The sequence below is a fragment of the Trachurus japonicus genome, chromosome 13 (assembly GCF_045865225.1).
Source record: "Trachurus japonicus isolate A0001 chromosome 13, Traja_1.0".
NCBI lineage: Eukaryota > Metazoa > Chordata > Actinopteri > Carangiformes > Carangidae > Trachurus > Trachurus japonicus.
Window position 1 is genome coordinate 42024838 of NC_140919.1, and position 22319 is coordinate 42047156.

At 43.4% G+C, this 22319-nt stretch overlaps 1 protein-coding gene across 2 annotated transcripts in view; it reads left to right on the top strand.

Annotated features, from left to right (window-relative positions):
* Positions 1–22319, top strand: part of LOC146976682 (uncharacterized) — a 44177-nt gene that overhangs the window by 13842 nt on the left and 8016 nt on the right. The window contains exon 2 of one of the 2 annotated variants that reach the window (XM_085796596.1): positions 20010–21608. In XM_085796596.1, the coding sequence (XP_085652722.1) occupies positions 20231–21608 (1378 nt within the window). In that variant the 5' untranslated portion in view covers positions 20010–20230. The remainder of the gene's footprint in view (positions 1–20009; positions 21609–22319) is intronic. The other variant, XM_085796597.1, reaches the window with a different exon arrangement.

Below are 22319 nucleotides of genomic sequence, written 5' to 3' on the forward strand. Positions count from 1 at the left end.
GCCACATGTGGGGGGGGGGGTATGTTTTATTCAGGGACTCCACTTTTGCAGTGTTGCATGATTCATAGTTCAATCCAAATCCTTATTTACCTCAAACTGTCTGTTATGTCGCCGCTCAGTTGAGCTTCTAACTGAAACTGGTGATAAACTCAGGCTCTTTCTTCTGATTGACCAACCTTCTGAAAGCCTGCTGAGCAGCTCTCCAATATCAACCATTTTCACCATGGTAACAGGCTACAACTAGTATCTAATGACACTGACCTCCACTAAACTTCAACCTGTTTGATTTAGTGCATTTGAAGCCCCTTGGGAAGTTGGTGATAACAGTGTATGTGGGTCTGTAGTCTCATTTAGCCTCTTATTAGCAACTACAAAATCATGTGAAGCTTTAAAAAGGATGAGGACTGGGGTATATTTACAACCATATTTTTATGTAGTAGGATAAAACATGACAAGGCCTGACCGGACCTGCTAATCTCAGACTGTGTGTCAGTCATCTAAACCCAGAGACTCAACAGATCTCTTCTACAAAAAGCTCTTATTCAACTTTCCGTCAGTCAACTAATAGATGAACCATGTAGCTGTAGCAGCACTGCACTTTGATTTGGAATCAATATATAATATTTACACTGCAGCATTTATATTATATTGATAGGCTAGTTGATGTTCTCACACCAAGCTTTCTGCATGCGCCCGGGCACGACAGCCTCATGACATCAATTTCATTATCCATGTCTGCGAACGCGTCCTTTTTTAGATTTTACCCAGCTCCATGTAGCTCCAGTATTGTTTTTGTTGAAAGACTGCATAATTTAAAGGAGCAGTCTGGAAATATTCTGTGTCAAGAAAAAAGTCCAAAAGAATCATTCATGGGTCCAAAAATTCATCTCTGACTGAACTCATCGGCTGTCGACTCTCACCGTGTGTGTGTGGCTCTCGGCCCCGAGCTAACAGCAGGAATAGTGCGTCTGTGGGCGACTATTTCCCGCTGCAGATTAACCCACATTGAGGGTAAGTGTGAGTTTTTCAGCAGCTGGAAGGTGTGTGTGTGGCACTGAGTCAAAATGATGCACAACGTGTGTGTGTGTGTGTGTTTGGGGTGATGAAGGAACATGTCGAACTCTGCAACTGTCTACACTGCAAAAACTCAAAATCTTTCCAAGAAAATTTGTCTTCTTTCTAGTCAAAATGTCTCATTTCTAGTCAAACGAATCTCTTTCCACTTAAAATAAGACTCATCACCTAAAAATCAACTTGTTTTAGATCATTTTCACTTGTTTCAAACAAATATTCACTTGAAATAAGTAGAAAAATCTGCCAGTGAAAGCGGGTTTTTTGTGCTTGTAATAAGGAAGAAAAACTTGCTCCACTATCAGATTATTTTAACTGAAAATCTGCTTGAAAGAAGGAAAAAGTGTCTAAAAACAAGCTGCTTTTTAATGTGATGAGTCTTATTTTAAGTAGAATTAGATTTATTTTGACTAGAAATGACATTTTGACTAAAAATAAGACAAATATTCTCGGTAAGATATTTGATTTTTTGCAGTGTAGCTCACTGATGTGTTTTTGAAGCTCCGTGGCTCAGAGGGAGGTAGATACATCAGGCTGCGACACACACATGCAAGGATTATTAACATAAAGAAAACTACAGATAATTACTCGGACCTGTCCTTTAACACAGAGTCCAACATGGATGTAAGACAGCGACAGACATGGAGGAGAGAAACAGCCACTACAGAGACAGAGAGAGGCCCATGCAGCGATGTGCCGTCCCGTGGCTGAATCCAGTTTAAATTGGCTGCTCTCCTAGCTCTGGATTAGACCTGGGCTTAATACCTTCACACTAAAAGGCCGGTCCGTTCCCTCCGAGGGCAATCTGCTGCAGGAACACACCAGCCTTTAATCCACAGCAACAACAGCAACAACAACAGTTTATCTGGCTGAAGCTCACCAAGGCAGATCACACCACGCGAGGGCTCGCACGTCCTGGCTTCATCACCGGTAGCCTACTACGGCCCAGTGTCGATGCCTCATATGATGAAATCAGGTTGTTTTTAATGCTAAAATGTAGCTTTGCAACCCAGTGCTTAAGTTTTCTAGTTTTCTTTGGCTTGAGGGAGAAGCAGGTTATCAATGATTTCAAATTTTGGTTTTAATTTATTGATTTTCTTTCTTTCTTTCTTTCTTTCTTTCTTTCTTTCTTTCTTTCTTTCTTTCTTTCTTTCTTTCTTTCTATCTATTGTTCTTTCTTTCTATCTATTATACTCTCTTTCTTTCTTTCTTTCTTTCTTTCTTTCTTTCTTTCTTTCTATTGTTTTCTTTCTGTCTTTATTCATTTATTTCTATCTTTCTTTTGTTCTTTCTTTCTATCTTTCTATTATATTCTTCTTTCTATTCTATTCTCCCTCTATCTATCTATCTATCTATCTATCTATCTATCTATCTATCTATCTATCTATCTATCTATCTATCTATCTATCTATCTATCTATCTATCTATCTATCTATCTATCTATCTATCTTTCTTTCTTTCTTTCTTTCTTTCTTTCTTTCTTTCTTTCTTTCTTTCTTTCTTTCAGGGGCCATGTACAAAATAAATAATCACATAAAGAGAAGAGATGCTTTATAAAAATATTAGTTGATTGGCTATAACCAGATTGAATCATCAAGTTTTTAATAACTAATTAGTGGTTTACCAAGAGAAATGTCAAACATTCTCTCATCACAGTGGAAATCTGTGAAAGTCGGCTGATTTTCTCTGGTTTGGGAAAACACACTCATAATTGAGGTGCGTCTCGCTGATTACAGGGCTGCAGATGACCTGGTTTCATAATTCATCAGCTGTTTCGTGTACAAAACATCTTGAAATAGTGAGAAATCCTTTTCATATTTTCCCAAAGGAGACTTTTTCTCAAATGTCTTGTCTTTGACCAACAGTCCAAAACCCTCTGAGGGTACTGAGAGAGCAGCAGCCCAGAACCTCACAGTGGAGAAGCTGTAGTAAAGGAACTTAGGACAGGCTTTGTACTATAACTGAATGAAATGTCTGATGAATTAATTGCCAGTTCAGAGAGTTTCTATGTTTCTTCTCATCAGATCTAAGTCTCTAAGTCTAAATGGCCTAAACGTCAGCACACAGGGGTCAGAGGTCAGACATGAAGCGTTGACACCAACACCACAGGCTGATCTGATCACTCATGAAAACACGTTCATTTATCAAACAGCAGGAAGCTGGAAGCCAAACAAGCGCAGTGACATTAACGCTGCACCGAGCCTTCAGATGCAGCTTCACATTTCAAGTTCAACACAACGATGAGCGTTAGTAATTAACCTCTCGCTCGTCTCACTCATCTGCCAAGGCTGAGGGAATAAAAATCTAAAAAACAAAACGTAACCATACCTGTTTACACTGGTGTTTCCTCTGCAAACTCGCCCTCTGTTTACTGAGATTCACCGATCAATCAAATACCAGCCAATCAGGAGCCTGTATGCAGACAATTTGTTATCGCTTTGATCCGATTGGCTCTCGGCCACGCTTTGTACGGTCGCCAGGAGGGACAAACTGTGCAGCAGGAGAGGAACAAGGATGTGATCAGACTCAATCAGCTGATCAAAGACTCATGTTCAGATGGTTGGTCAGGTCCCACTGATGTCCAGAGCCGTTGCTAGGAATTCTGGGCCCCCTTAAAGAATACTAAAGTGGGCCCCTCCCCCTAACTTTTCCTTTTTTTTTCTTAAGACTACGTATGTATTATAGTTTTTTTATTTAAAACAGGTTTTGATGCTAATGCAGCATACAAAAAAACATGAATCTTGTAAAACAAGAAGAGATGCTTTGAGCCAGGTTATAGCAACAATTGCTAATGTCCGCCTGTAGTCCCTGGGCAGGTAAAGTGCTAAACAGACACAATGTTAAGATTAATTGAAATAGGACATAATAACCATAATATTTTTTTTTAAAAATGGACAGAATGCACTAATAAAAGCAGGGAAACAGGAGCTCCAAATCATAAAGTGCACAATAGGGACTAACAGCACATACACTCTCTCTCACTCTCATCACACATTCAAACACATACACATACAACACACAGATAACAATCATCCTCCTCTAATAACCACACTCATAGCCAGACACACATACACACACTCACATAATACTCAACAATGTGTGCAAACTTGCTTACTTAGTAACCAGCGCTTTGAACATCAAGGAGCTGTTGCTCATGAATCCAGACTTATTCAAAGGTTTCAGAGATGAAGAGGTTTTGCTGGGAACATCTCTAAGTTGTAGAAGGTACGACAGAGCAGACGAGATGTTGATACTTTCAGCTGGAGAGGCAACAGTGCGGGATGTTTTTTGAAAGATATCATTATGCAAACAGCTGTGAAAGTGTGTGTGTGTGTGTGTGTGTGTGTGTGTGTGTGTGTGTGTGTGTGTGTGACACTGCTATATGTGGTTTAAGTTCCACAACCACAACCGCAGCAGGTGGAGGATCAGTCAGCGTGTCCGTCTGAGCTCAGGGTTTCTCTCCTCTGTGATATCTCGCAGACACTTTGGCCGCGAGCCAGGGAACAATTGATTGGATTTTTATGGTGATCTGGGATCTGGGATCTGGGATGTCGTCGTCGCGCAGCTATAAAAGTAAAAGCCGCTTTGGTTTCAGTGTCTTCAGCATTGGCGGGTTCATTTTATCCCAAACAGAACAGAAGACGTACGACCGAAGCGTGTGGATGTGACAGTGAGGTCGGCCTCGGTTGTTTTTTTGCCGGTGCTAAATGTGGCTGAAACAAATTGAAATCTGACTGCAGATCAGCAGAGAGAGCTGATTAGATTTGAATGAAATCAAACAACAGCAGCAGAGTCTCTCCCTACACAAGTTTGTGAAAGTGTAAAGCATTAAAGTATGCTTATATATTTATATATTCTGTTGCACTGGAATATAGATTGTGTATTTATATGTATAGACACAGAAGGGTCGCCCTGAAATCTGCATCAATGAGAAAAAAATTCATTCTTAAAAATGAAAGACAAAGATGTGAAGTCCAACATTTAACACAAGCCCAGTGTCTATCATCATAACTTCATGATGGAGCTGCATTAACCAAGTCAGACATGGTTATTGTGAAGTTGAGAGCAGATTGGAGGACACCGGAGATGCGGTTGTAACATCCAACGTGTTGGATAACATAAAGCTCACTTCCCCTCGCTGTGTTGTTCGGTGTTTTTCAACCTTGGGCTTGGGACCCCACGTGGGGTCGCCTGGAATTCAAATAAGGGTTGCCTGAAAAACAATTACTGATAAAGATGTATTTTTTTAAAACTAATTATTATTCTTTTTAAAATTATGATTAAAAACACCACACACAATCTTAAACAACTGTATTCTATATTTTCAGAGATTACCTCGGAACCATATTGGCAGATGTGCACCAAGGTAAAGGAAGATGGTTAGAGATGGTCACATTTACTTGTTTTCACACTAAATCGTGGTATTTAAATGCCACAATTAATTGTAATTTTAAAAAATAAACTTGGTCACTTTCCGAAAAAGATGATCTTAACCATATTTCAAACACTTCCCCCCGGGGGATTAATAACTGGTCCTATATTAAGAGATTAGTAATGTCATTATATTTTGACTATATTTGATTTTACACATTCATAGTGTTGTGAAATTTATTGATGCATAATAATCGTGATAATCGTAACACCGTGATTATTTCTCTGACAATAATCGTACCAAGAAAATCTGTAATCGTGACATCCCTAGAGCTGGTGCATCTTGATTGACGGGTCGCCAGAAATTTGTGATGTCAAAACGGGGTCACGAGCCAAAAAAAGGTTGGGAGCCACTGGAGTAGTTTGTCCAGGTAACAGGTTTGCTGATCTGGTGCGATGTGCCTCGGACCGACTGGGTCACACAAAGCACCGTGCTGTGTGTTCAGTGTCTCCATCCAGCTGATCTCTCTGAGAGGAGCTCCGTCATGCGTGTGTGTGTGTGTGTGTGTGTGTGTGTGTCTTTGTATAGCCTCGACACAATGAATCGGACACATATTGTGCAAATGTGTGGACGGACCGACTCCGCTCCAAGACATTCACGGCAGTGGAGAGAGAAATGAGAGCTTGAGATTGATTTCACACCTTCATGGGTCGTCCATGGGAGAAAGTTAGACCGACTGGCTGCGATGCTGCTGATGTCCTAAAGCCACGTTCAGAAGCTGCTAAAGCATCCGATCAAATCCACGTCGGCTCTTTTGAGGAGCGTCTGAAACCCCCACGCCTCTCCAACAATGAAATCTGAGTTGTATTAACATTTACTAAAACACATTTGCCTGTAGATCTAAGGAGCAGCTAGGGCACATTACTTTTTAAAAGTAATTAGTAATGGTTACTAGTTAAAGGTAACTGAATTACTACATTATAAAAGTAACTAATTACCAGTGTATGTAATTATTGCGTTACTTTTTTATACAATGCTCAAATATGTCAAATTACTTGGACTCGCCCCCCTAACCGTAACCCTAACCTCCCGTTTATACTGAGTTGGTTGGTTCCAGATAAACTGCTTTTTTCTGACTAGTTGATGGACTGAAAAAAAAGTGTATATAACGTAACCTTACATGAGTGTATTATTATTTTGTGACAGGACTTCTCGAGTCAAGTAACAGCACATTTTATTGTCAGTAACATTATAATGGGGTAACAGTAACTTTTTTGATAACTAGGGATGTCACAATAGTAGATTTTCTTGGTAAGATTGTTGTCAAAGAAATAATCATGGTATTACAATTATCATCATTAATTAATTGCACAACACTACGAATGTGTAAAATCAAATATGGTCAAAATATAAACACATTACTAATTACTTACACAAAATATTTTAAGTATCTATTAATATGGGACCAATTATTAATCCCCCAGGAGAAGTGTTTGACATATTCGAGTCATTAATTGTCATCTATACCAAATGTTTAAGTTTATTTTAATCGTTCTTTTTAATTACAACATTTATTTAAAATCCTACAAATTCAATGTTACGTTAGGTAAATGGGCCAGTATCTGTGCATTTACCTTTACTTTGGTGCACATTTGCCGATATGGTTCTGACATAATCTTTTTTTGGAAAGTGACGGTATTTAGGAATCTTTGCAATTGATTAACCGTGGCGTTTAATACGACGATTACTTGTAAAAGTAATCATCCCTACTTGTTGTTGGAAAAAGTAGCGCCGTTATTTTATAGCGCCGTTATTCCCATCACTGCTCTGGACATGGGTTCTAAATGCGTGCTGATGCTGTACAGTGTAAGACTTTACCAAGCATTACTGAGGTTGTGATTTTGAATTTAAGGGTGTTTTGTGTTTCAAAATGATTTTGTTGCGTCGATTTTCTTGTACAGCAGCTTTAGCTTCCTGCAATGTGTCTGAATTAGAGTCGGACTTTGTCCCATTGGGTGCATCATGCTGAGTAAAGCTCTGTGGTCCTGGGAAGCAGATTCCCTGGTCTTCTATCAGATGGTGAAGCTGGATCACCTGATTAAAAGCTGCTCTGTATAAATGAACGTGCCTCACTCTGTGTCTCAGTTCAGACACAGTCAATAGTCTCCACCCGCGAGGTCACAGGTTCAATTCCCACAGCGGCGGCAGCAGCAGCAGCAACTGTGTCCTGCGTGTCATGTCCCGGAGCGAGACGGCGGCTCTTTATCACTGTAAATCCATCGGCTTCGTGACTGAAATGTTAAAGTGTGAACGCTCTGACTGGACCGGAGCGGTTTCTCCTCCAGGCCGCTGTTCATTTTACATGACTGATGTTCTTTATTACAAAAGGCTGCAGACGCTCCGTGTTCATGGCTCAATATCTCAAAAGCGTGGCTCCATGCATCACCTGAAATGTCACCTTCAGAGGTATTTCAAGACATTAAGGCTTTTTCTGTGTCATTATCGCTCCAGCACGTGAACTCTTTTTATTTTTTAAACAAAGGCTTCAAAGTCTCAGATCATCCAGTTACTGTAAGAGCCAGAATAAATCAGATTGGAAGCATTGTAATGTTATGAGTGGTCACACTGACGGTCCTGGTGACTGACAGTTTGGAGCAGCAGTTGTTTTTCGCCCTTGTTTACTTATTAATTAAGTTGTTTATCTCAGTAATACGTGGATTTTGTGAGTGGAGACCTTAGGAATGGTTTTGAAGCAGCAGTAAATCCTTCTCCTTACACTGTATTATGCCACACTCCTCCAACAGTCAGGTTTTATAAAGATGCTTCATGTAAAAATGACCATCAGAAATAGAGGCTGGATTTGCTGAGCAAACAAAGATCTATGTAAATCTCTCAGATTCCACATTTCACGTGCCAAGTATTCACATTCTTGTTTTGCCTCATTCACATGGTCCCTGATACGCATCACTTTCATGCAGTATCATGTGACGTTCCTTGGCAGAGGTCTCCAGGAGAAGAGGCAGGGGAGCAAAATGAAGGCTACAAGGTAGTGCTTGTAATGTAGACTGTCTCTTAAAGGGGAAATATGCAAGTCCAGTCTCTTCTCCTCTGTGTTGCTAACCCTCCTCCCGGTCATGTGCATGTGTTATCAACAAAGCCGGCAAGAAAGCAATCAATGGAGTGGTGGATAACGTTATTTATTGTACGCATTACAGTGTGTATATTTGTGTCATAGAGAGAGATTACAGGTTACGGGTCGGAGGGTTTTCAGCCAAGGGACGCTCTCCCTGGAACAAGTTACAAGTCATTGATTTAACCATCACTATTACTCTGAAGCTGTTACATAAAGGTACTAAAAATCCTGCATAGTTCCTCTTGAAGGTGAGGAAAGAAGGGTTGGATTCACTAACCAGAGGGAATGACATGTGAAGAGCAGGGAAAAACAAGCCTGAAAGAAACTCTGTAATGCAGCATCCTATGATCCTGCTGAGATTTTAACAGTCTACCTCCTTACCCAGTGTATTTCAACCTTGGGGTCGGGACCCCACGTGGGGTCGCCTGGAATCCAAATGGGGTCGCCTGATGACAATTGATGATAAAACAATTTTTTAAACAAATTTTGATTCTTTTTAAAATTATGATACCACACACACTTAAACAACTGTATTCTATACTTTCACTTTCTCGAATATAGTATAGAGTTCAAATAAAATGCAGCATATAAAAATATCTGAGCTGGCGCGTCTCGATTGATGGCCGCGAGTCACGTGATCACAGGGTCACCAGAAATGTGTGATGTCAAAATTGGGTCTCGAGCCAAAAAAAAGGTTGGGAACCACTCTAACCCTGTATCACCATCGCCCTCACAGGGGTGACACCTCTCTTACTTTCCATATTCAGCTCCTGAAACGGGCGCACATCTGCACCATAAAGGGTTAAAAGGCGGGAACGTGAAGCCGTACGTTTGTGTATGAATGCGGTCCATGAGTCCACTGCGACTGCGGGGGAAGGTGTGAAGAGGAGGGCTATTATCTCAGTGTGAAGTGGGAAACAGCGACTGGCCACTCTGCTACTTCCCCATTGACCCCCATTACAGCTGCATTAACAGGCATCCGAGGGGATTAGATTGTCATCACAGAGTGAAAACACATGCAGCTAGAAACGCACCCAAGAGGCACCAAAAGCCTCTCACATAACGACCAGGCTTTCTGCTGCAGAAGCTGTCTGCCTTCAAGACTTTGTCCCTTTCTAAAACTAACACAGTCAATCTGTGAAGACGGCCACTGTCAGGAAATCATTACCTGTTCAACGTCGTGCATTACTTCATGCGTAGCACAGTGATGAGTTGCAGCTCTGGCCTGTAGCTCATTAAGCTGATCATTAAGCCAAAGATCCAGCCACAGTTTTTCACTCTATACGTCTAAACCTGCAGTGACTAAAGGGAAGTAAAGGGCAGCAGCAGGTTGGAAGCTGCTGTGATGTGAACTCTTCTTATTAGTACATTTACAGCAATGCTGTTTGAAATGGTTTCTCTTTTTTAATGTATGAGATTTTATGTCACAGGAAGTGGTAGGAGCATGGTTAGGGTGGGGGGTGGGTTCATGAAGCTCATCCTGCCCCATGTTGTCTTCACTTCACCTGGATAGTTCAACATTTTGGCAAATTGGCCCATTGCCATAATCCCTATAGTTTTAGCAGTAGGTTCGTTACCTTTAATTGTCGGTGCAAGATATTTTTAGAACGGCGGAGCAGAGCCGTGAGCTGCTCAGAGCTACGCTACGGAGGCTAATGGGATTTCTTGGTTTCCCTCATCAAACTCATCAAATACACAATCCAACAACTCCACAACGCTCTGGTGGACAAGTTGTGACCTGCACATTCACCACGCTATGAGATAATAACACAACGTTACCACACAGAGTTGTTTTAGAGGGAAATGCAGAGACTGTTGATGAAAAACTGTCCCGAATGTGTATCAGCGGTTTTGCATGAATTTCCCTCTAAAACAACTCTGTGTGGTAACGTTGTGTTATTATCTCATAGCGTGGTGAATGTGCGGGTCACAACTTGTCCACCAGAGCGTTGTGGAGTTGTTGGATTGTGTATTTGATGAGTTTGATGAGGGAAACCAAGAAACCCCATAATGAGCCTCCATAGTGTAGCTCTGAGCAGCTCGCAGCTCTGCTCCACCCATCTAAAAATATCTTGCACCGACAAGGTAAAGGTAACAAACCTACTGCTATGACTATAGGGATTATGGCAATGGGCCAATTTGCCAAAATGTTGAACTATCCCTTTAACCACTCCCTGGCTCCTTCAGTTGCCCACCCTAGCTACAGAAACTGTACATTGTCCATGATCAGCCACAGCCTATATGCATTTACCTGCAGAGGGATGGTAATGTGTAGATGTGCTGTTCCTTTGGTTGTTATGGGGGACTACGTCATATTTGAATGAAGATGATTTTCTCAAATTCTTCTCTTTTCTGGCTCCATCCTCACATAGTATATACGTATTAGTTTTAAAATGCATCACCATTGCCAGTAACTAAAGAGTTACTTTTCATAAGAGAAGCTCCGTCAGTAGCTTAAATCAGGTTAGAAGCTTCTGGCATCTGCTAACCTGTTTTACATTAGTGACACAGTGTGACTTTGTTTGTTCTCCCCTTTTGAAATGTGACTTTAAACTGCAGCAAAGCCAACGACCGCTCAGCCGGTGCTCTGCTCTGATGACTGGAAAGAGACGAGACCTGGACAGACAGACAGACAGACAGACAGACAGACAGACAGACAGACAGACAGACAGACAGACAGACAGACAGATGAGTCAGAGAGGGAGGAAGAAAAAGATACAGAAAGAAGAAGAGTAAGAGGGAAAAATGCAGAAAGAAAGAAAGAAGAAAAGCGAACAGATAGAAATAAAGGGAAGCAACAGAGGGACAGAAAATGAAAAAAATAAAATAAAAGAATGAATGCGACACAGATGGGAGGAAGGTGAATGAAAGAATTAAAATGAAAGGAAGAAACAGAGAGGGGGGCATGAACGATAGAATTAAAGAAACAGCAAGAAAAAAGGCAGACAGAGAGAGAGAGAGAGAGGAAAAAAGAAAGAGAGACAGCAGAAAAAAGACGGATGAAAGAGGCAGGCAGACAGACAGGTGGAAGCAGAGCCAGACAACGGAGGTGAAATGAGACAGAGGCAGACAAACAGAGGGACAGTCACAAACAGAAAAAAAAAAGACGATGGAGGGGGGGGGGGGGAAGCAGGACAGCCATGAAGAGAAAGAGGGATGAAAGTGAAGGAGACAGACGAGAGGAAAAACCAGACAGTGACACAGACAATCAGAGCTGGAGAGAGAGAGAGAGAGAGAGAGAGAGAGAGAGAGAGACGATTCACAATCAGCTCATGTCTGCACCACTCCTCCTCCTCTGTCCATCCCCAACACCTTTTCCTCCTCCTCCTCCTTCTTCTCCTTCTTCTTCCTCCTCCTCACACCCCTCCCACCATTTTGTCGTTGTGCTCCGTCTGATGCTGTTCCAACACCTCGGGGCTTCAGCCTCACATCCACCGATCCAACACTCCAACGCTGCTCTGCTGCTGCTGCTGCGGCGGCGTAATCACCAAAAAGAAAAAAATCTACCCAAAATAAAGAGGAAGTGAAGTAAAGGCGGCTCTGCAACACCAGCTCCACACACACACACACAGTTATTAACATTATTACATGTGTTTACAGCTGCTGTGTTGTGCTGTTGTTCTGTGAGCAGCTGATTCATCCTGAAGTGTTATTAGTCAAACCGTTACACCTGTGTTACCTGAGCTACATTTTCCCTAAACACAAAGCAGCAACGGCCCCACTGTTTGCTATCAAGCCCATAATTCCCACCGTGCTGGTTTGTCTCCAGTGCACACACAGCTCCCCATTTGGGCATCTTAAAGGTATAATGTGTAGGAATTCCCCCCATCTAGCGGTGCGGTTGCATATCTGAACGTATTCTCGATGTTGCATTCACGTGAAATGGGGCAGACGTCAGACAGACAACAGACGCTGCATGTAACAGGATAAACAAGCGTCTATGTAAACAAGTGGTCCGCCAGCACGAGGCAAAACAATACAGGCGTGACAATATGTTGTCATGGTGATGTCGTATTGTAAAGTAAAATGACATCTGGTTGGTTTGCCGACGGCCGTCTGCCTGACTGCACCTGAATGCAACACCAGTGCCTCCGTCCTTCCTCACACTACACAGTGGTGACAGTTTTAACAGGCCGAGCCCTCAGCTCCGCTCAGTTTCCGTGGTTACCTACGGTCACGATGCCACTCAACGTAAAAAATGGCGATGCAACATGGCCGCCTCGGTTCGGTGCGTCGCCCACTTATGTATTTGTAACGACTTGTAACAACTCATTCTAAGGAACCAGAAAGCTTTACTTTGGATGCAGCTGTGATTCACCTTCAGGGAAATACGGATTTATGAAAGACAGGTTTGATTTTTGCTAATAAAAAGCCAATTAAGTTACATACTGGGGCTTTAAAGTTCAGTCTCGTTGAAGGTTGACTGCTGTGACCAACCACCACGCAGCAAATACACGTGAGGCATCCAGACAGTAGATCCTGAAACAGCTCCTCCCCCCAGGCTGCTCCCCCTACCTCAGGTCACCCTCAGCATCTTTTTTTTATTTTTTGCCTGCTCCCTATCCTCTTGTAATCAGCTAGACTGGAGCAGCCGCTTGTGTCTGAGCACTACATTACATTACATTACATTCTGAGCAGTGGAAGGTGAAGTGACTGACACTGAATGACACTTCATCATGGCACCGGTGAACATGTTGTCCTCAGAGTTGATGTGTATGAAGCAGGAACAATGGGCTGGGGGTTAGGGTTAGTTTGACCAGGAGGACTGGGTCTCTGTCTTGTGGTCTGATCCCGGTCTGCAGTGGTCCGGATCTATCAACAGTTGGTCCAAGGAAGGAACAGTGGTGATTGGCTCATTGATACATGTGGGGAGAGAAGGCTGCAGACTGCTGAACAAGTTCATGCTGCTTCTGATAGAAATCAGTCAGCACATGTCATGATGGTATGGCTGATCGGTGTATATCTTTGTTTGTTGGGACTTCCCACTTCATAGTGTTAGTTTATAATTATTTGATCATGATTTGGTCAGCATGGAAAGACTGGACACCGATCAGAATGAATGAATGACTTTTACTATTGTGTCATGCATACTTCTGGTTGACCAAAGTTAGATTTAAGACACCAAGAAAACAAACCAGGACCAGAGAACATCATGAACATATCAAAGAAATAAGAAAACAATCAGTGGTTCAAAACCATTATCCAAAAAAAGAAAAGGAAAACAAATCCAAGGTTCAAGGGAAATCATCAGAAATTAATTAAACAGAATGTCCTGTCTTCTTTTCCAGGCTTTAGAAATAAAACTAGCCTACCTCTCTCAAATCATCATACTTAGTACAATATAAAAGGAAATGAGACTCACTCTCTACTTCATCTAACTCACACATATCACATAATCTAGAATACCATATCTCAGCAGTACAACTAAAGATCTTTGACTTCTCTGTAAACGTGATGTAACATAATTCAGGGCAATCTACATATATGTCCTTAATTTTGGTTTTAATAGAACATTTTCAAACCATTTTTCTTCAAATTTCAATAGATACAAATATACACTGTATCAGGAGAGGGGTGATGCTCAGATGATGCTAGAACATCTGCATCTGGAGCATATTATTGGCTACATTTATATGACAGGATTTCAAATGACTTCAGACTAATAAAATAATGAGAACGGAGGATGTTGGAACAAAATAAAGCGGAGCAGAGCACCAGAGAGCAGGTCCTCCCATCCTGTGTGCAGCATGCTGATGATGAACATCAGTGGCTGAATTATTAACAAGCAGAATATTAGATCCAGGGCTTTTGTAATCTCTGTTCAAACCCAGCTGCTAATGTGACTTTCCAAGTGGTGTCAGCGCACCAGTGAAAGCTGCTCATCTGCTGGGACTGCAAACACACACTCAAAGGGTCCGGGGTGTTGCATCTTGGGTAAATAACCCACTTAAGAAGCTGTGTGGATTCAGGACGTGGTGGTCCAGGTGATGTGCACAGTTTTGCTTTTGCGCTGTGAAGATAAATTCATGTGCATTTTTCCGCACATGTCTAACAACACTGAATACTGTCTATAGATTTGTGTGTGTGTGTGTGTGTGTGTGTGTGGCTGTTAGTGTGTGTTAGCTGGACATCCGTCTTTAGGCTACTAAAAGGCTGAGGAAATGAGCTGAGCTGAGCCCATCAGAGCTAACAGGCTACCAGCAATTTAAAAGCTCAGAGTAGTAAACAAGTGAGGTGGGGGGAGGCTCCATGTGGTCAGCAGCAGCCTGGCAGCAACACAACATCACCACTCAGTAAACCTGTCAGCAGCAGCATTAACTAGATCTGTAGGTCAGTGGCCGTGCAGCAGGAGCTGCTCTTAAGGCCAGACACTACAGGCAAAACACTGCACTTCATGCACTTATCCATTTAGAGATTTTGGGCTATTTTTCTTCCTTAACATGTATTCTTTCAGAAAAGTCAAAAGAAATGGTAGAAGATCCACATTAAGGTGGTTGTTTTACTTTATACATTTTGTCTCTTTCGTCAGTAGATTTTCCTAAATTCACCAAAAGTGGTCATGCTATTGTGACATACTGTGCTGTGCCTGTTGTCATGTCAGGTATCATTGTAAAGCTCTCTCTCTCCTGAACAGTCATGTAGGCTCCAAAGATTGTCATTTTCTCTGTATCTGCAACCAATCGTAAAAGTAGGATTTACATTAAAGCAGAAGTAAGCGATCCGGTGGTTTTGTCTAACTTCCTGTCAGCAGATGGAGTTAGCAGTCCCCGCCCTCGTCCCTACGTCACCACATTCAGGAGCATCCCTTGGCTGCACACACAGAGAGGACTGCCCCTTTATGCCGTTCTCTCTCCTCATTGGATAAAGGTTGTAGGATACAAGGAAAGTTTTCTCCTGGGCTCAGAGCAGAGCAGAGTGACTGACAGACCCGTGTTTCAGACCAAACACTCTATAGAAGTGATTGCTGTCGGAAGATACAACTATTTAAGACTTAGATTAACACAAACATTCACCTGACTTCTGCTTTAACAATCTATGGAATTTTACAGTAAAAGGCTGTTTTCTCAAAATGAGATTTTTCTCATACTTCACCAAACCTTCCAGTTATATTCCTGTCTATATTCTGAAGGTTTTTACAGAGATTGTTGATATATCATTTAAAGGTGTACAGCTGTTGACGGATGACGGATCCAATATCAGTGGCTGATGAATCGTGAGCAGCGTGACGTATAATCCGTGCGCCTGCATTATCTAATGCGAAAAAAAAATACCACACTTTCATCCCGGATTTATTCGAGAATAGAATTTTGCACAAAGTTTGGGCTCCATCGTCTGATAGATGAGTTATTACACTAATGTTAAGATCCACAGTGGGCTCAAATTCAATTTTCTTTTCTGTACAGCTTTAAAGCCTGTGATAGCCTGTGAAGTGATAAACTTGGGAAGTTTCATGGCGATATCTGTTAGTTTAAAATTTTACCCTTGGTGACGAGGGTAAAAAAAACCTGTAGTGTCTCTGATTAACATGCAGGTCGGTGGCACTGATACAGGAACCAGGAAAACATGGTCAACTTCTTCATAAAACATTGCATTCAGCAGCAGTGGTACAACATTGGTACCTGCCAAGTCAATAAGCTCAGCAGCCGGCTGCAGTCTGTTAAACTACTAACGGTTGCCAGTGAGATCTATGGCAGACGCCAGAATACACTGCTTATTGGGTTTTTAACTATGATACAGCAATGTGCAATGTCAATTCTATCCTCCAGTCATGCTACCTGTTGTTCTGTATTTAACTGGCCTTTGCAGTGCCATACCTGTTTATTACTTTTACAATTTGGAACACCATCTAAATCAATATTGAATACATAAATAAACTGTGCCAACTGTGCCTGTCTTTGGACAGTGGGAGCTGGAGAAAGCCGGGAACTATTCGACCATTCTTTGGCTACCCAATCCACCCCACACCCAGTCTGTCGTTTTAAATGAGAAGTGGTACCACCTCTCATCACAGTCCATTGTTTAAAAAAAAAGACAGACTTTTTTTTCATGACTGAAAAAAGTCCACCTGTCATTTAAAAATGAAATCACATGAAATCAATTGAAATTTGGTACCGCACAATATTGTAACGGTACCCTTCAATTAAGTTCTCGTCATGGAACGAGAGCACATCTAAATGGGAACGAAGTCTCCTCTCCTGGAAGCAAGAACAAGGGAGAATGAGGTTTTTTTTTTTTTTTTAGGCAAGACAATAGAAACTTTTTACAATTCAATGACTATTTGAATATTTGAAAACCATTGTCCATCCCTACAGCCCACACAGTTGTAGCCGATGTTATCTGGCCCTCTGCGTTGTGTTTGGTATGGACTGCCCCAGGTGGTTCGAACCCTGCTCTGCTCTGCACCGCGGGCAACGATGCAAACCGTTTTGCCAAGAGGTCAATGACCGCTTGGCAATCTGGTTTGCACGTCCTTAATGGGTGAGTGAGTGCACCGCGGACTTTCAGTTACACAGGCACAGGGAGAACATGAAGACTGAAAGAGCCCAGGCCAGGAGATCAAATGCAAAACCTTCTTACTGAGAGGTGACAGTGCTAACCACCAGAGCACCTATTAACACATTTATTTATGTATTTAAAATTGATTTACATGACATTTCTTATTACCAGAGCTATGCTCTGCTCTGACAGCCTGGCTGAGCCCCGCAACAGGCTCATAGAAAATGGTTTGTTGCTGTTTTCTATCCCCACATAAGGCTGTTGTCTTTTGTAATACTGTTGAGTATACTAACCAGTCAGTCAGTGTGACAACCAGTATCAGTCAGAAACCTAACTCGTCAGCTGTCAAGAGCTAACAGGAGTAAGTCATCCGGTCAGTCAGTAAGTCAGTCGACCGTCCCGTCTCCCAGGCAACGCAGCAGCCAGTGTGTCCAACGTGCCAATATGGCAGCCGGTCAACCAGGAAGTCATCCACTTGGTCAGCCAGTCAGTCAGTTGTGGCAACAACACGGCCAGATTATCTGGAGCATGTGATGTATGTGTTTACACCTTTGCTCTCTCCCTGGCCGGCCCTCCGTCTCTCCACCTGAGTGCCTCTCTCTCTCCGTCTGCATCTCTCCGTCTGACTCACTCTCTCGCCTTCTCCTCCCAGAGCCAGTGTGTGGCTGTGTTTGCTAAACGTCCGGACTGCACACACTTTTCTCGCAGCAGAAAGTCGGCTGCTCCACATTAGCGTGTGACTCACGGCGCGTTGATTCATTGATCTGCTAATTCATTCATTAAATCGTCTACAGGTGTTACAACCGAGCGATGTTTAAAGGACAAACCGAGTCCACGTGCGGACCCGTCGCCGACAAGCTGTTCCCACCGACAGTATCAAAGTCTGATACGTCTGATTCCTCTGAGCCGTTAGCTACACTGTTCCATGAGTCACACTGTTGCACAGGTTGGCGTGTTTCCTCATTACTATGATCACACACTCTGGAGTTTATTTTTGACTCAGTCCCACACACACCGTCCTGCTGCCCAAAAAAAATTCATTGATGCACCAAATGAGAATCCGTCGCTGAAAATAGTCCCAGACAAATGCATTATTTTGCTCCTGCTCCAGTGTGGAGGTGCAACAGAAGCATTTAGCAGATGGATAAAGAGAAAATGTATAAACTCACAAACAAGCTTCATGGTACAACAGTGTTTCAGCAGCTAAAGAACCAGTTCTCAGCTGATCAGAGAGCAGCTTTGATCTAGAACTAAGAACCTTGATGTCAGCAGCTGAGTAAGAATTGTTGTAACTTGACAAGGCCTCGTTAACTTTGCAACACTGTTTTGTAGGTCTTAAAAGAAGAACAACCATGAAATCAATGGAAAACACTTAGAGATATGATGTTGTCTGCCATTGCTGTTGTTGTGTTTGGTGGAGATCCATGTAGATGCAAATAGACACATGATGGTGTGGCTCCACGGTGACTCTCTTGCCACTACGGAACAGCAAACCAGAAGAGCTGCAAGTAAAGCCAACTAGAAGGAAGTTAGAAATGGTGGAAAAGGGTAGCCTAGGTTTACCCATGCTGCCTTGCATGTGATTTTTTTCGCTCTGCAAGTCAGCCTGGAAACCATGGACCCAATTTTTCCCTCAACGAAAGAGCCAATCACAGGGGTGGGGGCAGCAAGACGATGACACACCAAAGTGACTCTGTTGATAGCTTGTTGATCCAACATGGTGGCAGACGCTTTACCTAGTAGTAGTAGTTTAGACCGCAAGTTTATTTTGAAGAAAGAGCAACGTTTAGCGTTTTTTTCCTCATCGGATTTCTGTCGCTCTACATACGTCATCGGGTATGATTGATACGATTAGCCAATACAGACATACAGACGCATTTGATAGACATTCGTAGCGCCCAATAAACAGCTCTGGGCTTTCATAAAGCAAGCCTCAAATACGGGAAAATGAACGGGTGGTTCCCAATCTCAATATACATTGAAATGAGGGTAAAATACGCTACATTTTAGTTATTGAAACCAAATGTGTAATCCTAGCTCTAGAGGATCGTTGTTGGTTGTGATAACACCAAGATGCTGGAGTGCAAGCACAAACACAAACCATATACCACTCACCCAAATGCCACAAAGCCTGTTCATGATGGTGTTACATTTACCTCATTCAAATGGTGATAACAGCTGGTCACAACACAGTCACAGTCAGTCTGACAATGGAAATATAAAATCATATAAATGAGGACAGCTTTAATGTATTAAAATACTGTATACGTGAGAAAAGAGAGATGTCTGTCACTTAATGCAGCTCCACAACAGTTTAACTACGTCCCCAGTTTTGCAAAAGGCCATTCCCAGTTCAGAAATATGACTCGTTACTATCTGGCCTTGCAATTTCTTACATATGTCTACAACATTCAACATGTGTCACCATGTTGCTTAAAAAAGGAAACATCTGACCTGAATAAGACTGTCAAACAGAAACTGATTTTAATGTGTGGACAACTGTCGGCTCAGTGGCGTAGAAAGGAATCTGCTTTTGAGTGAGCAGCTGATGAAAGTGAAGCAGCCAGCTCCTGACAGAATAAACAGCTTATAGGATCCAAGGCCGTCTGCTGCAGGTTTTACATCTCCAAAACCTCCAGATTCTGCCATTTCAATTAAAAGGAAAAAGGAGGCGTGTGTGTTGGTGTGTGTGTGGCCCACATCAAATCACACAGGGGGTGAATTTTGGAAGTGTGACTGATTAGGAAACATCATAATTGCAGTGCATTTCCCACTGAGATTCTCTATTATGTTACTCTTCATTCCCTATTCAATGCACAGTCTAGACCGGACTAATTGAGTGTCTATGTTGTTGATTCAGACTATCAACCATCTGTGCTTCTCCTTCTCTCTCTCTTCTCATCCCTCTCTCCTCACCCCTGTCTCTTTTCTCTGCAGGAGTTTGGAGGACTAGTAGGATGCTGAGTATCTTTTCTCCTTGCCACTGTTCTCCACCCTGCTCTCCATGACCTGAGAGCGCAAACCACAGCGGGAGGAACGAAACACCAGAGAGAGAGAGTGGAAGAGGAGGGCAGAGGGTCTAGGAAGGAAGGAAGGGAAGAAGAAGGGAAGGAAAGAACACACTTTTTCGCTGTTATTGTTTGTTTTCCCTTTCTGAAATGGCGGCGACGGAGGCCAGCGCTGCACCGGTAGTCCAGGAAGACGGGAAAACCCCGGAGAGCAAGCCGACGGAGGTGGAGCAACCAGCTAAAAATGCCAATGCAAATTCAGAGACTGTCAACAGTGAGGTTGTCGATAAAGATGGCACTGCTGTCAACAGCGAGGTGGTTGAAAACAAAGAGACTGTGAATAACGACACAGCGGCTGCGGCGGCAGCAGGAACCGAAGAGGGAGGAGAAGCAGCAAGCGGGGAGGCGGAAGCTCCTCAGAATTCGGAAAATGCAGCTTCTTCTGAGCCCAAGACCTCGTTCCTGGACTCCTTCCTCAACAAGAGCGGCCTGGGGAAGGTGATGGGAGGACGGAAGAAGAAAGACCAGAGCACAGGTGCAGCGGGAGGAGAGGAGAACGCCACTGAGGGAGGGGAGAAAGAGGCGGAGAAAGGAGAGGAGGCGGCAGCGGCCGAAGGAGGAGCAGAAGGAGGTGCAGAAGGAGAGGCAGCGATAGAGAAAGCTCCAGAAAACGGGGAAAAGGAAGAGGAGAAGAAAGCAGAGAAGGGCAAAGCGGCGGAGGCTAAATCCACGGTTCGAGATTTGATCAGGAAACCCGTGGCGAGGATCTTCTCCCATCGCAGCACCGAGAAGAAGGACGGCTCGGCCGCAGAACCCCAGAAACAAATCAAAGTTCGGACCAGGTCCCTGGACAGGCTGGAAGATCCCGAAGCACTTAACACCACCGCAGACTCCACCGTAGAGGAGGGAGGAGCGGCAGGAGGAGCGGAAGGAGGCGCGGAGGAAGAGCAGAAAGCCTCGTCCTCCTCGGCAGCCACCAAGCACATGAAGCGCTGGCACTCCTTCAAGAAGCTCATGGCGCAGAAGGCGCACAAGAAGAGCGGCGGGGGAGGAGGAGGAGAGGACGGGAAGGAGGAGGCGGACGGAGAGGGAGGCGGAGACTCCTCCACGCTGGACTCCAAGGAGTCGGGGCAGAAGAGGTGGAAACTGAAGCGCTCCTGGACCTTCCAAGGCCTGAAGAGGGACCCGTCCATGGTCGGCATCAGCGGCAAGGCCAAAGGGTCCGACAAGGACTCGGCCGACAACGCCAAGCCAGAGGAGGTGGCGGCGGTAGGGGAGGAGGAGGCGGAGGAGGCCAAAGCAGAGGGAGGTGAAGAGAAGGAGAAGGCGGAAGGGGGCGAGGAGAAAGAGAAGGCCGAGGGAGGAGAGGAGGAGAAGGCGGCGGCGGCGGCAGGAGGCGGGACGGTGACACAACACGCCAACGAAATCTGGACCTCTTTCAAGAAACGCGTTATCCCCAAGTCCAAGCGGGCCAACACGGAGTGCGCCCCCAGTGGGGAGGAGGACGCGGCTGCAGCTGCCACCTCAGGTGAGATGAGACAATATACAACAACACTGTTGATGATCAGATCCTGTTCTGTTTTCTAGAAGGTTTTATGGCCAAACGATGATCCAATATGTCAGATTTATCCTGTTACCCTCTAGAGCAGCCTAAGTCAGGAGCCTCCATGTCCATTGGCATCCATCAATTCCAGTTTTTACATGTTGTGGTATATCGATGTGTTGATGAAAAGAAGTGAGCACCGCCAACACGTCTTCACTTGCATTCAAAAAGAGTTTATTTACAAGAAGAACAGTGTTCAAAAAATGAATCCTGGAGCATCTCTGGTGCCAATGTGAGATCTCTCTCTCTTGGCCCAAAGCCCTACCTTGTATACGTTTCCTAATTCTAAAACTCCACCTTCTCCCAATAGAAGGATATAGCTGACCAGGATAGGACAAAGACAGGATCTAAAAACAGAATCTAACCTATGCCATCTGACATTTAACCTCTTGACCAAGCTAACTTAAACATAGATAAAGTATTAAGTATCCCCAAAAACCATGACCCCCAGAAAAAGGGTAAATGACAAGGCAAGGCAATTTTATTTGTATGGCCCGTTTTTACAAACAGTTTGTCTCAAAGGGCTTTACATGGCATCATAACAAGAAACACATTTCTCAGGATACATTCTTGGCCAGGTCTCTCTTGCAAAAGAGATCTTGGATCTCAATGGGACAAACCTGGTTAAATAAAGGT